Source organism: Triturus cristatus, chromosome 11 (genome assembly GCF_964204655.1).
Source record: "Triturus cristatus chromosome 11, aTriCri1.1, whole genome shotgun sequence".
In the NCBI taxonomy this organism is placed as follows: domain Eukaryota; kingdom Metazoa; phylum Chordata; class Amphibia; order Caudata; family Salamandridae; genus Triturus; species Triturus cristatus.
This window is the reverse complement of record NC_140594.1, coordinates 313,403,254-313,420,796: the sequence shown is the minus strand read 5'-3', so window position 1 is coordinate 313,420,796 and position 17,543 is coordinate 313,403,254. Positions and strand designations below refer to the sequence as shown.

Below are 17,543 nucleotides of genomic sequence, written 5' to 3'. Positions count from 1 at the left end.
GTGTTCAAACTCTTTCTAAGCAATAATGATTTAACAGCAATGTCCTTTATCCTTGTGTGCTAAAGTAGGGAAAGACATTGGGTTGCCCCATATCCAAAATCTCGAACAGACCATTCAAGAATAAGTATTAACAGTCTACCGGTTCACCATCCAAATTTTTTCATGGAGTTTTTCTAGTATATAGATCAGGGTCCGTTTGATATACAACTGATGTGGCCTCCAGCTCTAAAATACTATTTGCTCCTGAATTCTTTGAGAATGTGCACAAGGACAAGAAACCGAATATCACCACTTTTTTGTCACATCAAAAGGGATTGTAATGGTTTGTTTACAATCCTGTTTGGAAAGTTGAATTAGTCACTCAACGAATGTGATTTGGGATCTGGAATTTTAAGTTTATGGACCCAAAGTAGGATTACCATGGTGAATTTCCATTTGAAAGATAATTCAAGAACGAAACGTGTTGCCTCATTAATATTCATCCGGTTGGTTCTTATGCATTCCTCTGTGATGCAGACAATTTGCATGGCATTTAGTTTGCATCGCCAAATTAAAGACTCGTTGCAAAACGTTGGTGTGCAATCTGCAACCACCTTTTGCTACCAGTGTTTTAGTACATTGGGCTGTGCAACATGTCATCATTATCTACCTGCTTTCGTTGATTGCAATCCAGCAAATCATGGAAACATACCAACAGAGAAAAAAAAACCTCCCTCTAGAGATTAACTCGTATAGGCCAATTTCCTTAATTAAATTGAGATGCAGCTGTCTATTCTAAGATCCTAGCTACTCGAGTGGGCAGAGTAATCTCTGGGATGTTTTTTTGTTTTCTTACTGTTTATTGGCAGTTTTCAAACATACCAATAGATATTTGTGAAGATCAGGGTGCGGGCAAAGTTAACACCATTAGGAAATCACATTTACTGTCAACATGTTTATAATATTTATGAAACGAGATGATCACTTTTACTGGCACTGTGTTACCCTGGCGTTTGAATGTCCGGGCAGGAAGGGAAGCCGAACATCTAGTCCCTGAAGCTCTCCCAGAGGCCTAATATCTTTTCCAAACATTTGGAGTAGCCATGTCTCTGGGTGACATTTAATCGGTACTCATGCAACAGTCCATATCCCTAGCCCACTGGTCGAGTGAGGGACATGTAGGTGAACCCCCATAGTTGTGATTGTGACGTTCCACCATCTTGCCTATATTGTAAAATATTTGTTGATACCTGGTAGCATCCTGTTCTCCCCATACTCCTAGAACATAGCGTTAATGCCGTGGCAGTATTTGGGCACACCACATTAGCCCAGTAGCATTGAATCTCCTGGGAGTCCCATACCGTATGTATTAAAGTTTCCACTCTGCCACAGCCTTGGAGAAAACCTGATTATCTGTCCCCCCTCCCCCTATTTTCATCAGCAGGTTCCTTGTATAGTAGATTCTGTGAAGTATTTTAAGTTGTATTAACCTAAACCTTATCCTGATTACCACCTCCCTGGAAAACTGGAGTGCATCGGTCTGGTCATCATCGGTTAGTTTTGCAATATCCCGCTCCTAGCTCTCCCAATACCCGGGCGGTGTATCTCGCTTGCGATTGATTCGTTTTTTATATATAAGGGAGATTGTTTGGTGTTCCAAGGGTTCCGACTATATTTGTTCTTTCAGCAAGTTGTATTCCTCTATTTTTGTGCCTTTAGGGGTATCTTTGTGAAGGAAAAGTTTAAAATAACGGGAAAACCACCACTGCTGCCATTTCATATTCTTCTTTGAGGGACTGAAACGTCTTTAATGCGGTACCCTCCCAAACATCACCTAGTTTGTTGCTGGTACCTGTTCGGTCCCACCTGCCAAATCCAGTTAGTTGGTGTGTTTCTGATAATCGAGGAGCATCCCATAGGGGGCTTCTTTTGTTAAGGCCACATGCCAACCCAAAACGAAGTGCCTAGTCCCACACCTCTAGTATCACATTTATATATATATATAGATAGGCCAGTTGTGCTCACTGTGTTTTCCGTAATGCTCCCACTGATAGCTGTGTTCCCATCCAGCGTCTGTCATGCCTAACTGAGGGCTCCGTTCGATCAGCTGATACTTAGTCATTGACCATCACTAATTGGGTGGCCTATTAAAAACTCCTTATGTTGAGAGCATTGGTGCCGTCGTACACCTCTCTGTTAGTTTGGACAGTAGAGTTCTAGGGGTGCCATCTTTCCATAGTAGTAGTCACATTTCCCTTTTAACACTATTAAAAGAAACTATTATATTTTAGACCCTGTAGAAGCCGCTGTAATAGGGACATAGTCCTAAATAGTGAGCATGTCCCTTACGGGGAACGTCAATTACAGGTGCGTCAATTTCCATCCATATAACACCGAGCCTGTGGTCCTCATAAACAGGTGAGAAGCTGCAGTGAGTTTCAACAATGGACCTGTAGCAAGTTTCTCTTTTCCATTCTGCATAGCATGGTTCCCTGGTATGCTCTATTGCCACGGCAGGCCAGATATACAACTGCGAGCAGAGGTAAACGTGCTGAGAAGATGAGAGCACCAGTTGCATTTCGATAGTGGGAGGAAGCCCATGGAGTTACATCAGAGTGAATGGCTGTATGACCCTTCCAGGGTCCATGGCAGGTCTTTTTACTTTCGGATGTTCTCTTCAGCCACTGGTGAGCAGAGATCTGGAGTGACCTAACAGAAGCTGTTGAAGCCATTGGAGACCCACCAGTTGAATTCACAGAAGAGGCCTCTCTAGGATATTCCAGTGAACCACTGAGTAATTGAATCTGGTGATCAAAGTTGGCATTCTGGTAAGGCAGTGGTATTCAAACTTATAAATGCTGCGCCCATCGCCCCCCTCCCTTGGTGGGGGGGGAAAACAAAAGAACTGCGCCCCCCCCCCAACCTACGTTTTTCACAATTGTTCTATTAAACTGGCAATGTTTAAATATGTACAGACTTATTTAAACATTGCAGTTAAGCTCTGTTACCGTTTTACAAAAGCAGTCAAATACATGATTTCCAAACATACCATTCTGGTAAAAGTATGCAAAGTGTGATTATTAGAAATGGGGTTGGGGGTTTTGAAGAATATTTTGAGTCCCTTTCATTCTGACACCTTGTCACTGCCAGAATATAAATGACAAACGTTGTTAGTGATGGCCCATTACAGAGTGGCTTACTGCTGCTCATTTTTTTCTGCTTAAAACAAAGGACTGCCATCAGCATAATGCTTCTTTTGGCCACAGCCTGGCGCTCTCCTAGGCTAGAATCACTTGAGGCCCCCCCAGTGTTTTCGATTAGGTCTCATAGCTCATGATTGTTGGGACAATTGATAATACAGGGCTCCTATTTCTCAAACTAATGTTCTGCGACTTGTAGTGATAGGAGGCTTCCTTTGGACCAAGTGGGAAGCATGATGTTCTGGTAACTTGCATCTAAAAGGCAAAGATGAACTAGTGGGAATTTCACTACTCTAACTTTCCAACATAGTAACATTCATTTAAAGCACCGAACCAATCCTTACCCCCTCTCGCCTGGTCCGATAAGTACTTAAAGGCCATAGAGGTGACTGGTCTTGGTATCACGTCTGCCTGCTGTGACGTGAAATCTAGGAGTGTTGTGAGGGGAGAAGTTGCTCGGTCAGGCGTTAGTCCTATGTAGCTGATTTAGCCAGGGCATGTTTTGAACAATAATTGAGAGCGACAATTGCCTTTCCAGATTTCTATTGCCCACAATGAATGGGCGGGGGAAGTTCTCACTGAGCGTTCCTCATGGAAGCGCAGTTCATCCTATAGCCCTTCCCATGCCGAGCTGCACCCAAAGAGCTCCTCCCCTTCTTGGCATCTCTTGCAAGGTTAATGCTGTCATACTCCGCCCAGCGAACTAGTTTGCTGCCGATTTCACTATTTGAGGTCTGCTAGTGTTTTTTCAGTTGAGTGTGATATGCCGCTTAGATAGTAATAAAGCGAGGTCCATGAATCTAGTAGTCACTTTGTTTTGCAGGTCTGGGAAAAAGCCGCAATAAGCATGTCGGGAGTAGAATCTATATATTTCGGTCCGTTTAATTGTTTGTTTAGTGTCACTACATCCTCCCAATATTCGGTAAGGTGCGTGCAACTCCATGCCATATGGAACATCTCCCCTCCCTCCACACCCTACCTGGGGCACGCTTGGTGGCCACCTGCCCGTGCTGGAAATGTTTTTTTTTCCTGGAGTGGGTTATGGTCTATATATACAATATATAAAATTTAATTTGAAGCGAGCATTTCTGGATACATTCTACGGTTCGTTTCCACTGGCCAAGTTAACCATGTGATTGAACATTGAGAATATATGCGACTGTCACAATTCCGGATCTAAGCTAAGAGTTAATTGACTTTGTTTTATTAGATTGGCCCAGTAGAGATTTACTGGTTGTAAGTACAGCGCAGTTTCTTGCATGACATTCATTTAGGCTGCTGTAATAGAGGGGCCTAACACAGGCGAGGGTGCCCCTCCGTCAGCCTGAGGCTTATGAATATCTGCAGGATACAGGAGTCTCTGGTCACCACATTCTGCAGGGGGGGGGGGGGGTGGAGGGGAATATTGCTTTGCTTTGTGTTAGTTCCTTGCTGAGAGGCGCATCTCTGTCCCCCTGCCTTATGTACAGCCTAAGTGCAAGACGAGCAACTTAAACATGTATTGCTGCTTCACATTTTTCTAGTTAATATTTTTGCATCTCCCAACCTGGTGTCCAGAAACAAAATAACTACACAATTAAACACGAGGGCCACAACACATTAAAAAGCGCCAATTCAACTTTAAAAAAGTACCAGAAGAGCGAGTTAGGCAGATGTTTTTATTAAAGTTAGTTTGTAATATTAAGTTGCAGTAAGTTTAATTGTTCATCACTACTGGAGACCTTTGCTAAAGAAAGCACGGCGTACAGTGCTGCATCACTTTACATTGGGTGAAATTGGAGAGCTTGGGAAATGCAGGATTTGTATGTGTGAAAGATGGCGTGGGTTTTCCATTTGAACACACTATAGCTTAACCACAGTACTCTATGGAAGATCCAAGTTTAATCTTTTAGCTTATCGGAGCCGGGGGACAGTAGTAGAGTGCCTTCTCTTACCTTTTTTGTGGAAGTTTATTTCACTTCTAATTTTTTCAAAGCTCCTTTGCTAGTTCTAGTGGGATCTGGTAATTGTGCCAATCTGCCAGAGTAGTGAAAATCTTGTGTTCAGAATAATGCCAAGCTTTTATTTTTAAGCACCTGCACTAGTTTGACATCAGGATCTTCTCAGAGGTTAAACTGAGAGCAAAGAATAATTATCCCATCTTGCTAAGTTTATTTAGAAAGTTGTACTGCATTCAAACCTCAGTCTCTGTCTACATCCACTCAAATGTTTTTAAATGAATTTCTTTATTTTATGTTTGCATGTAAAACTTAATAGAACGATCACATATCACCAGCATGCAGATTCACACGGCATTTTTGGCTTATGCCATATGGATCTTAGAGTCTGTTTACTTAACAAGTGGTTTCATAGCAGGCATATTTGTGCGTGTTGCGACCATGACATTGATGGTGTTGTTCATTGTCGGAACTTATTTGACATCCATCGTTTACCGTGTCTGCATGGAATTCTTCCCAGCTACCTCAGATTTGACTGTGTTTTTGGCAGCACTCCCTGGCTTCACATATCTGGATCCCAAGCATGCGACATCTGTTCACGCTACGCTTCATTGTGCCACACTGGGGGTATTTGTTTCCTCTCGTTCTGTGAAGGGTCTCTTTTCACCAGCATTAACCCTAGTCTCAGAAGGGTCTTTTTGACTTTAGTGAAGCCTTCATCGTCCACTATATTTAACAGGGCGAACTTTGAGTTCAGTTCAACTGGTCGTTTCATTGGGACACAGAATGTACTAAAAATCCCCTCCCAAAAGGGCCCAAGGAGTGGACAGGCCACCGTGTGGATAAAAGTCTCCCATTTCCACCCAGCATCTTGGATAGTCTGGCTCATAGCTTCTCTGGAAATGCCAGTCTTTCAGGGGTTAGGTAAAGCCAGTGTAAGTACTTGAAATGTATCTGGCATAGGGTATTCTTGATTGCTGCTTCCCACGGGGTCATAAGTGCAAAGGTCCATTCCTTAACCTTGAGGTGGCCTATGCCTGCCTCCCAGTTTTCTTTAAACTTGTTGAGTGTCCGGGGAGTTGAGGATCAGGGTTCTATACAGGCAGAAATTCTCCCCTACTGAAGGGAGTGGAACATGGTAAGTTTAGTAGCCTTTAGTGGACTTATCTCAAGGGCATCCCTAGGATCTTTGAGATGGGGCATGATAGCATGCCTAAATTTGAGATATCAATAAAACTGAGTTTGAAGTAGTCCACGCTCATCTTTGATAGTCCTTACTGTAGCTATTGAATTCAAACGCATACGCTCTGATTTATACTCCCAGAAACTGAATGTAAAGATTAAAAAAGGTGTTAAGTCTGCCCACTTACGCAGTTCACACATCAAGAGTAAATCTTTATGGCAGTGCTTCCTAACCTATGGTCCAGGCCCTTGGGGGCATGCAAAAAGTCATCTGGGGTCCGCAAGTGCTTAGAAAATGAAATAATAACAGAAGTGTATGTAAATGAACAACCAAAATGTAAAATTTAAAATTCATAAATGTTCTGCAAATCTGAAGCAATTTGAAATTAGAGGAAATATTTTTAAGTATCATCAGATTAATTTGTAGGAGCAGTGCGAGTGCATCAAACACAAAGTATCGATGGTAAGTGGCCTAAATTGAATTTAGAAGAGCTCCAACCTTTCCCAATAATTTTTTTTCTACTTGCTCGTGAATTAAATACAATACTTCAGCATTTGTGTATTTGTTTGATAAATGCTGTTTTTTGTGTACTGTTTTGCTGATCAAATCATGGGAAATGCTTAGCTGTGGTCCTCGCCTGCAGATAAAGACTCAGTGGGGAGGCCATTGGATTCCAGTAATGATCAAGTGGGGTCCCCAGGTTACAGTAATGATCAAGTGGGGTCCACAGAAGGAACCACTGCTCTGTGGCTTTGGTGCCACAGACCTTTCTGTCCTAAAGGAGCATATCATATATCCGTGCATGGTTCAGTTTTTGATTCTAAAGACATGAATCTTGCGTAATATAGTGGCATTCCCACAAAACAAAGTCACTAGCTGATCAAGGATAATCACGACTTTAGCAGCAACCACCATCCACTTTCAGCATCAGAACATACAACATAGATTCAAGTATTGATTCAGTCGCCTTCACTGGACGAAAACGTCCCCTGGACAGGATCCGACATGTGGTGCAGTTCAGCAAACATCTGAATTTGGCCATTGGCTGATTTTCGTAGTAGATCGGTAGGATAACATGATGATCACGTGAACATTTCCACATCTTCAGCATGATCGCCTTATCATGGATATTGCTAGCATCTTCATAATTTGCTGATGTCATGGGTTCAGAGGGAAAACATTCCATTTTGTAATCAGAAGCTACAGCTTTCTGTAACAAGCATTTTCAATGCAATAGGTGTCGCATTTTCGAGCGTTTAAGCTACTGTCATTGTAAGTGAGTGCTTTTTTATGTTTTTAAAAGCAACTTGCATATAAAAGGCATTGTTATTTTTAATGCCTAGAGCTTAAACTCTCGCAAATGCGAGAGCACTTTAATGGTGGCTGCGCCCCCTTTTTTATATGCTGCTCGCATATTCAGGTTACAGTGAGCAGCATCTAAATAAAGGGGTGCAGCCAACATTAAAGTGAAAGTGCATATGGCACTTTCACCAAAGGTAAAAAAAAAAATTGATTTCAAAAGCTTCTGTAGTGCGGCTGCGCTGGTAATTAAATAAGCACGGTCTCTAATGTGAAAGCGGACCGTGCCGTATATTAAATAATTAAATAAACATGCCACTAAAGTGAAAGCGGACTGCGCCATATATTAAATAAGCGCAGCTGCTTAGTTAAAACGGACCACGCTGTAATTCGAATAAATAAATTATTATTAAACTGAAAGATGGGGGGTGCTGCGCTGTCATGGGTGGAATAGGGGAAGAGCATTAAAGAAAATAGTGCTCACCGACTTATCAAGCAGACCATGTAACAACACCAGTAAAAGGTCAAGTCATTATGGGAGGTAACAAATGCAGACAAGGCAGTACCAAGGAGGGACTAACAAGCTTAATAACGACTCGGAATCCAGCGTTTACGTAGGACAATGACACAAGCCAATTAAAATTATGGGTGAAGAGTGAGCGAGGCTTCAAAGTCATACTCCACTACTGCATGCCTTGTAGCAGAACATGCGCTAGCCAGGCTCAACCTAAACAATAACTGTTATACAAACTCTCAATCGCAGGGCAGGAAAAGGAGAGCTAGGCAAATCTTAGAGGCTCATACAACAGTGCTACTGCTAAGTTTACAGAGACCTTTGGGATCAGAAAGGACTCTTAGTATATCACTAATACATACTTGGGCTTCAGCCAGCGGTAGTGATAATATTGTAAAAAGTATTATCAATATAAAAGCTGAAGTCTACAAGCCAGACCAGAAATTGTACTCTAGTAACAAGGAACCAAGATCAGCAATACCTGTCTTAAAGCCAGCACAAACTATTATGCAAATCTCAATATCAGACATGGTTCAGGAATGCAAAAGTACTGTTCTCCAACAACAGCCTGACACTTTCTGAAAATACACACATTTTGTTATGAAGTACAGAGGTTTCATTTTGGATAAACATTCCCACTTCTCTAGTACAAAGAATGGTCATCTTTGTAAACATACCACTATGTTTGCACCGAAATATCAGCTTTTCATTTTTAGTAAACATAGATTTCAAAACAGAAGCCAGCACTCAAATTTGTAACCGATTGTTGAGGTGATCTGCAGGACCAGGATTGGAACATGTCCATCCTCCTCGGACCAAGAAAGAGCAATCCTCATTCACATGAGCACACCTACCATTCGCTCTAAACCTCAGGTGAGAGGTTACAACGAAGTCCATGGGCTTAAAGGGAAAGTTATACCAGACGCATGTTTTGGCATGAAGACTCACAGTGCAGACCCCAAGAACAGTCCAGGTGCTTTCTTTTCATGGCAGCTCCGATCACTGTTTTCCCAGCAAAAAGTCCTAGATTTCAGAAATGCAACGGCTGATTTTCAGTAGATGATATTTTGAATTTTGAATAACAACTTACTGTCTAATTTTTGGATCTGACGATGTTTAACCTTTTTCTGCTTGTGCTTTATTTCAATTCCATTTTGTTCTGTGATATTTGATGTAAAAACTGGAAGCGGTGCTACTTTAAATACAGCTAGTACTTTCCATTTCAGGGAATAGGGTGAATGCGACATTCAGAAGTATGTCTGTCTTGGAGGATTGACAGACTGGGCCAGAGCGCCAAGCAACGCTTCTAAAAAAACGATTTACAACTTGAGAGTACACCTTAGACAGCAGGGAAAATGACACCACGCTTTGGGCTAGACTGTGAGAAAACCGAGAAAACCCAGAGTGATTCAGCGACTTGTTGTAGTCGTGCGATGTGATGTGTCTTGGGAATCCGGAATGTTTGTTGTCCGCTGTAGAACAGAATATTAGTGCATTCTACAATCAAAAGCCATGGAGCCAAGCCACCGCTCGAATGGTCGCATTGCAAATACCAAGCATTTATAATGTTATAGTAAAAAAATAAAGTTTAAACTGAGCGCGGTGTCCCTAAAGCGGGCGCCGCGTCTGCATGCAAATACAACAAGCATTGGCCGCGCAACAAGCAAATGGTGCGCGCGAAAGTGATCGCGGGCAAGACGTGCGGCCGCGACCGGGAGTTGTGTGCGCGTGCGTGCTCAAAAGGAAATTTAAAAAAACACGCAGGCTGGCGAGTGGTACGTGCGCACCATGACGAGAGGAAAGCCAGATGGCGACTGCTCGTTATTGTGCGTGTAACCGCACGCTCTATGCCAGCCAAAAGCTTGTGGTAGGACTTTTAAAAGCCCACACATTAAATGTCTCGCAGAGCAGCGCATGCGCTGGGTCAGGCGAGACCTAAAGAAAAGGTTGATGCACATTACATTTCGCTACAGGGATGGGTGCCTCAGGTGGGTAATGTGTGCGCCTCAACGTACTTAACAATGAAAATGGGAATGCCTCGACTGTTAACAATTGAATAGCAAGACATTTAAACTGACATTCCTTAATGCAAGTCTTAAATATTTCGCTGTAACCACTGTTGCAGTGGATGCAGAAAGTGTGGCTGTCGGCTACCACTTCGTGTGTATGCGGTTTTGAACATAGTAAAGTGGTACACTCTGGAACTGCACTTGTCATTGCATGACTGACGTGGGTAACTTCCTCGCAAAAGGTAATCTCAGTTGACGAGTATGAACTATTTTTTTTCAGGTGCCTGATGGATAATAAGTTTGTGAGGATCGGGAAATGGTTTGTGAAACCCTACGAGAAGGACGAGGGGACTATCAACAAAAGGTAAGGACACTTTCCTTTCTGTTGTAGGAAGATGAAGCGTCTAACAGCATGCGGGCAATAGGCCTGTGAATATTTGCTTTATAGAGTGGATTAGCCTTTATCTCCTGCAACTTTGTTTTACTCCTAAAGATGTTTGTTTATTCACGTTTTATTTTTGATCTCTTTTTGCCCATTTACATTCCCTTGCCTTTAAAGGTCCTGAAAATGACATGCTTATTATACACATTGGGTTATTTCTTTGTGCTTAAACACTGTTGATATGGTTGGGCGGATGTTATGTCCTGCTGGTCGATTTCCTTCTTTGTTTTGCATCACTGTGGTGGTCCAGCTGCCAAGGATTTGACGGGACAGGTTAGCATAGGGAAGTGAACTTCATGTGGTTGGTCTGGCTGGAGCTATCAGTAGAAAAGTAGATAAATTGTCACCAGCTATATTTAAAGCATTCGCACCAATGCCAGAGCCATTACTGGAGCAAGGTATGTTACATTAACGCTTTGTATGGTGGCCCCAATCAAATCTCTCATTGTTTATTAAAACTTGCGAGAGCTTTTCGGCTAGGTGGAAGGCCAAACACACGGTAAGCGCATATCAAACCAGCGCTGTCGCGGTTTATTGGGTGTGTTTTAAGACATGTATTGAGTTCAGTAGGGAACAATATGAAACAAAACTCCATGAAGTGTGCTCCACTCTATTAAACGCAGGGCCACTGGGATTCTGCGATTCCGAGGCTTTTTTGGGATAGTTATGATTTGGCCACATTTGCCACACAATCCATTATCTGCTGCATAATCAGCAGATTTTAACAAACATTAATTTGTTTGTCGCTGAAACGAATTAAGACTTACTTAAAACGTGGCAACATATCCGTGCGCAGTGGAAGGCCCCTTTCAAAGGTTAACTGGTCTTCTTTCATTTGCTTATGTGTATAATTGTCAAACAGACATTAATGTGGGTATAATCTTTGCCCACTGTTGCCATGTGTAAAAATTGCAAAATAATGAATGAATACTATCAAAAAAATGTGCCGCATCATGCTACATAGCTTAGCTTTTTTTGCTGCATAATTTGGTCAACCCTACTGCATAATTTGGTGTTTCCCGCCGCATAATTCTTGTGGCCCTGATGATTAAAAGACATCGTAAGTCTTATGAAGCAGCAATACCATACTACAGAAGGTTTGTAAACTTAAAGAACTGCCTGTAGACAGGCAAGCAATTGGCATACCTTCATTCTTACCAACCGTTCAGTATGTCCGGCATTGTGTCTGAGTGCCCATACATTTGCTTTACTACTATAAAAAAGAAATTAGAATAAATAAACCCTGCACATGTGGCTTAGATTCAGGAAATAGATGTAAAGTTTTTGTTGTTTTATGCAGATATTCCTACCTTTATTATTTAATGTTGCTAGACTTCAGTCACCCAAAATTAGATGTGTTCTCATGAGTACTGCATTGAATGGTACACGGGCATCGAAGCGATCTGGTTGATTCTCCAGGCCCAGGGAATCAGACATTTTTTGGACCGTGTGACCTCTTGTGCAAGGGGCAGATCTGTTTGTGTGGTACCAGTGATATCATCATACACCAGGAGGTGGCGCTGCAAGCTTGAGTGCGGCATAATCCAGGCTGCTGCCCAATGTGCCCGTATGTACTGGTCTGGCAATAATGATGCTTCTTCGTTCTTCTGCTTCTGCCTTCCCTGCCCTACCTCTCTTGCCTGGATGGCTCCAGCCCTAATGGCTGGAGTGGCCTACACAAGTTATGGACAGGGGATAGTGAACAGTAGCTCTTCTTTTCACTGTGCTCTTTTCGTAGAGTTGCCAAGTTTAATTTCCTGGCACTTGTTAATAGGTGGCTTCTGAGAGGGCTAGTACAGGAATAAAGAGTTCGAAGAATTGCAGGCAGAATTGGTTACTTGTTTGATTGGAGAAGGTGAAGAGCGGGACATAACGGTTTAAATAAATAACATAATTTAATTTCAAGCGCATAACCTGTCAAATTGTGTTCCTGAACAGTTTGCCCTACAGAATGCGCTTGGTTTGTTTGCCGTACTGTGGTGTGCCTGTAGAGATGGACTCATCCCTAGACCACCTTGATCACCCTCCGTCTCCGATCAAAACTCAACATTTGAAAATCTCGCCCTCCTTCGTGTGCGAATAGTATTTGGACGGTCAGGTTTGTTAAACTCCACCTCTGCCGCCCACACTCAGGTTGTGGCTCGATCCGAAGGAACGAAATGGAATGTCCACAGCAGTTGGTAGACTGAATACACAACCCAGACCGACAAACTGCTCTTAGCGTGACAAATGATTTGCTGTGAAATACGATGGCAGAACAGGAAAGCCATGGTTTGACATCTGCGTTCACCGCTGTCATCAAGAAGGGAACTAGGCGCACCATGATAGACAAGACAACAAGGCTGCAAGAGACCTTTTTATGAATGGATTGCAGCAGTACAAATCCGTTATGGCCATACTAGGATTCTCATTATCCGGTCAACACCACGCTCCCTTTCTCTTTCCACCGCTACAACCCGACGGGCATTTCGGTGGACCGCCTTCAGTCTGGTATTCCTGAAGATGATGTACTCTGTGTCGCTGGTGCCTTACATTGGAAGGCACCAACATTCTGCCTCTTGATGGGGAGCACAGCGGTTTGCGAAATGCGGGCTTTAATATGTCTTGCCTGTTTATACTTTTATTCAAGTCAGAAATAGTAAACCGCAACTAACGTGCCCACATTCATTGGTTACTAGGACCGCTCTCTAGGTTGAGACAAAAAACAGTCACTGTTAAAAAGCCTGCACGAGAGCTAGATTTGCGCCTTCAAAGTGCCCATATTTTGTTAATAGGACAGGGTTTTTTTTTGCCCTCTGTTTTTAGAGCCATCACAGAGCTTAAGCTTTCCTCGTGCGGTTCTGTATCTGTTGCACCTATGTTGCCTCCGTTGAGGCACAACTGTGATTGCAGAGGTGGCAGTGAGCACTTGCTAGTGGCCTTCGAGTGACACTTTTGGGATTCAAATATAGCATAACACTGCATGCAGTTTTTATTGAGTGCTAAGAATAATGTGTTCTAGACTTCAATCAGTATGTTGAGAAGGTTGCACGAGCAATCCAAAGCTTCATTCATGAAGCCTGACAAAAAGCCATGGCTTGGTTTAAGAAATTGCCTGCTTAGTTTATAATAACTAACGACAACTCATTTATAGTGCAGCATCCATTTTGAATGTTAGAAATTGTGATTTCCAGACAAGGATAATTTATAATCAAATGTTTAAGGGTACCCAAACGGTTGCAAGATTCTCATAATTCTTAAAGTGGGTTCCCACCTGTTTTGCGCAACATGGCATCCCTGTTTTCTCTCAGCTTAGAGGGCTGGTTCGAGATGCATCACAGATCTGGTTTGATGGAATTGACTGTGATCTTCCACAATAGCCTTGGTGTAGAATTCTTTCCAGTCTTTTGCTTTGAATATCGTGTCATTTACTTAAATACAGTGCTAAAACACCCCTATTATCAAATGAACTGGGTTCCAATGCATGGAATCCGGGTAAGGAGTAGCCATGACCAATGGAAATATGCAGCAGGAGAAAGCCAAATTATGTGGCAGCGTTGAGTAAATTACGCAGCAAGAAACAGCAAATTATGCGGCATAATGCGGTACATTTTGTAGTGGTATTACTTCGTTATTTCATCAATATTAAACTTGGTAACACTGTCTGGGCATTAGTTGCGCCTCATTAGTACCTGGTTAACACCCAAATATAGCAGTAAAGACTAGAAAGGTGACCAGTCCAGCTTTATAACGGGCCATCCCCTGCTCGGCAACGCTTGTTGCAGCATTTTTATTAACTTTTGAACTGTTTGTGCTAGAAACAAAAATCTTTTTCTATTCGAATCTGCAGATTATGCAGCATATGATTGCTTACATGATAAATCCGGCAAATCGATTATTATGCTAAAATTGCCACAGACACACAATCCCAAAATTCTAGTGGCCTTGGAAATAGCCTGCACTGATGAGCAGGATCAGTATATTCTTCAGAAAGCTGCTACTTTAAAGAATTACGGAGCTCTCATTCACAAGCATTTATTTTCCGCATGTGGGAACATAGCCCTTTACACATGCTTAAGTAACAACCCCACCCAGTTTTTCTTTACTCTGCCACGCTAGAGGCTATTATGGTCTCCTCTGTTAGATTCCTTTTTTTGGAGACAGCACCTTTTCTCTTTTTGGGAGTTCCACCATCTAAATGTGGTGTGGGGGTGTTAATTCTTCCATTTTTAATTCTGATTGGCCAAAGTCTTCCTTTGTCTTTTATGCATGTTATTTATTTTGAATCAAGGAAACTTCCATCCTCTTTTGTGCATTTTGTTTATTTTGAGCTTCAGCAATGCTAGGGGCATGGAAAGCAATTCTCAGAGACTTCTCCACAAACAGCCTATATTTCATGTCTGGAGAATCAATTTTACGTGAGTTCGTATGTTTTTTGCGCTGGAGGTTTACTTGGGTTACTGCAGTACATTCTTTTTTAGATGTTCAAAAAGAGACTAGTACCAAAAGGATAGTGTAGAGAGATGGAATCTTTGGCATCTGGGTAAGAGGACTTTGGGAAAGAGTGCAGTCACATGATCCCCAGCGCCTATCAGAAGCGGTGAGAGAGTTATTTTCCCCTACAGGGGTATTTCTTGCTGGTTCAGAATGGAGAACCTCTAAGCACATTGTGCACCTCGCAGAGAAAAACACCAAGTTCCAGGGCTTTGGGTTCTGTGGTATCATACAACGTATTCAAAACGGATGCAATCCACCTGGTGTTGAGAGGTGGTGTCACAGCTTCCATGAACAGCCCTGCAGCATCCTTTGATTGAATATGCTCCACGTGGTTGAGGTGTCTTTGGCTAAAGTCTTCAAATCCAATGATGAGCTTAATTCCTTCTTGGGTCACAGGTTCAGCACATCTCTTCTGGGAGTACCCGAATGTGTGCTTCAGTATCAGAAACCACAAAATGCCATGCTGTGCTAGATTTACTAAAAGTGCATTTCAGAGGAGTATTGACTGAGCCTTGTAAATCATAGTTGATATAATTGATTGTGCCAGACCCAGCTTTTGGAGATCCTTGAACCTCTGCCACAAAAACGCATTGGTCATTGAAATAAGAACCAATAAGAAAAGGTGGTAGCAGAGGAGCAAATGGGCTGTGAGATTAGTACTGATAACTTCTATACATTTATTTTAAAGGACTGGTCCTGGATATACGTCTCAACATTCTGGTACATTTTGTTCTAGCCGCAGTCATTATAGTCTCCAATGAACATTTTGATGAGACTCGGATTTTTCTTTTCCACAGGACAATTGTTTAATAATCAGAAGAGGAAATACTCTCCTTTTACACCTCTGCAGTTGTCCCTTAATGGCATTTTTTTCTTGCTGTTTTTATTGAGTTCTGTATTTTTAAAAAGGCGACACTATTTGTCTTCTTTCCAACTTTGGTTGGGCCCCATCTCTATTTTTTCTAAGGAACATTGAGGTGCAAAGGCATGTGCTATTGTTTTATCAACGCACGAACCCTTCAGTGTTACCTCCTATCAAGAAGGACTTTACTTCTCCAGGTTGTGTTCAGATGGAAAAGTAGTGCAGCATGATTGACTGCTTTACCAAAGAATACCACAGAAGGGATCATGCAATAGGCACTTTCTGGCAAACTTCAGAATGATTTATCACATATCTTAAGTAAGATGTATAAGTCTGTGTCAGATTCATTTCATACGCATGTTCCCCATAGTACGTATCTTCTTCCAGAACCAAACACTGTACCCAATGGAAAAGAACTAGTTCAAGTTAAGAAGCAGAAGTTGATATTGATACATATTCTAATAAGCATTTTAGTTTGGCAATGTCTGAAGTCTTGCAAGCCCTCAGTTTGCTTTCTTTTTACAATTGTACATTTTAGGGCATTTCTGGGGAATTTCTGCTTCTGTTCAAATACAAACTTTTATTGGACTGGAGTCTTCTCTCATGTATATATATTTTGCTGATTGACTCTGCTCCAGTTCCAACAATCTACCTTTAATTTAACAGATTAGAAATAGAAATATATATGCCCGTCGTAGTATTTAGTAACCTTCCCTACACATTGTGCTCTAGTTCGTGACACCTCAGGCCAAGCCAGTGGTCCAGCTTCGCCCATCTAAAATTCAATATGCTCATCTAGTGAGGTCTGGTTCTTCATCCATTCCTAACATTGCTGCACATGAAGTCCTGGCTCCTTCTGAACCATTCTCTGGAGTTTATAGCATGCTTGTAATAGATATAGCTGTTCTGTGCAGGTGGAAGTGTTTGACAAGGCTGTATGAGGAACCCCTGCTGGTACATGAAAGTGCAATAAAAAGCACCTCAGGTTTCCTGTCAGGGGTGCCCTGACTGATTTCTACTAAGGCTGTTACCTGTGTTGAAAGGATCCAAGTTAAGATTAAATGTAATGCAATGTAATGTAGACTTATAAAGCGCACGATCACCCCACAGGTGTCCTGGTGCTGAGGTTACATTAGCTCCTCTTTATGCACATATTTACCATGAGGATGACTGTTTCGCATTACACCCTCGGGAAGAGCCAGGTTTTAAGCTTCTTCATGAAGTGCAGGAATTCTTCTGTTTGCCTAAGATTGGGCGGGAGTTCGTTCCATAAACGGGCGGCCGCACAGCTAAATGCTCTACCTCCAAACCTAGAGGTTCTAATTCTGGGTGTGCTAACCAGATGAGCTGCAGAGGATCGAAGACTTCTTGCGGGGGCATACCAAACCACTGTTTCTTGCAATGGCGCCGGTCCAGTCCATGCAGAGCCTTAAAAATAATACAAAGTGATTTGAACTGTATTCTCTCTGGTAGTGGAAGCCAGTGGAGCTCTTTAAGGGACACAGAGGCAGAAGCTCTATGTGGCTTCTTTAGGGCTAGCTTTGCGGCTATCGTCTGAATTCTTTGGAGTTTTATGACCAGAAAGTTAGGAGCACCCAGTAACGGAGCATTAGAATAGTCCAATCAGCTCAGAATGACTCTT

General features: G+C 42.3%; 1 protein-coding gene across 2 annotated transcripts in view; it reads left to right on the top strand.

Annotated features, from left to right (window-relative positions):
• Positions 1–17,543, top strand: part of MED13L (mediator complex subunit 13L) — a 964,037-nt gene that overhangs the window by 507,389 nt on the left and 439,105 nt on the right. For both annotated transcript variants that reach the window (XM_085634904.1, XM_085634903.1), the window contains exon 4: positions 10,402–10,485. In XM_085634904.1, coding sequence (XP_085491030.1) covers positions 10,402–10,485 — 84 coding nt within the window. The remainder of the gene's footprint in view (positions 1–10,401; positions 10,486–17,543) is intronic.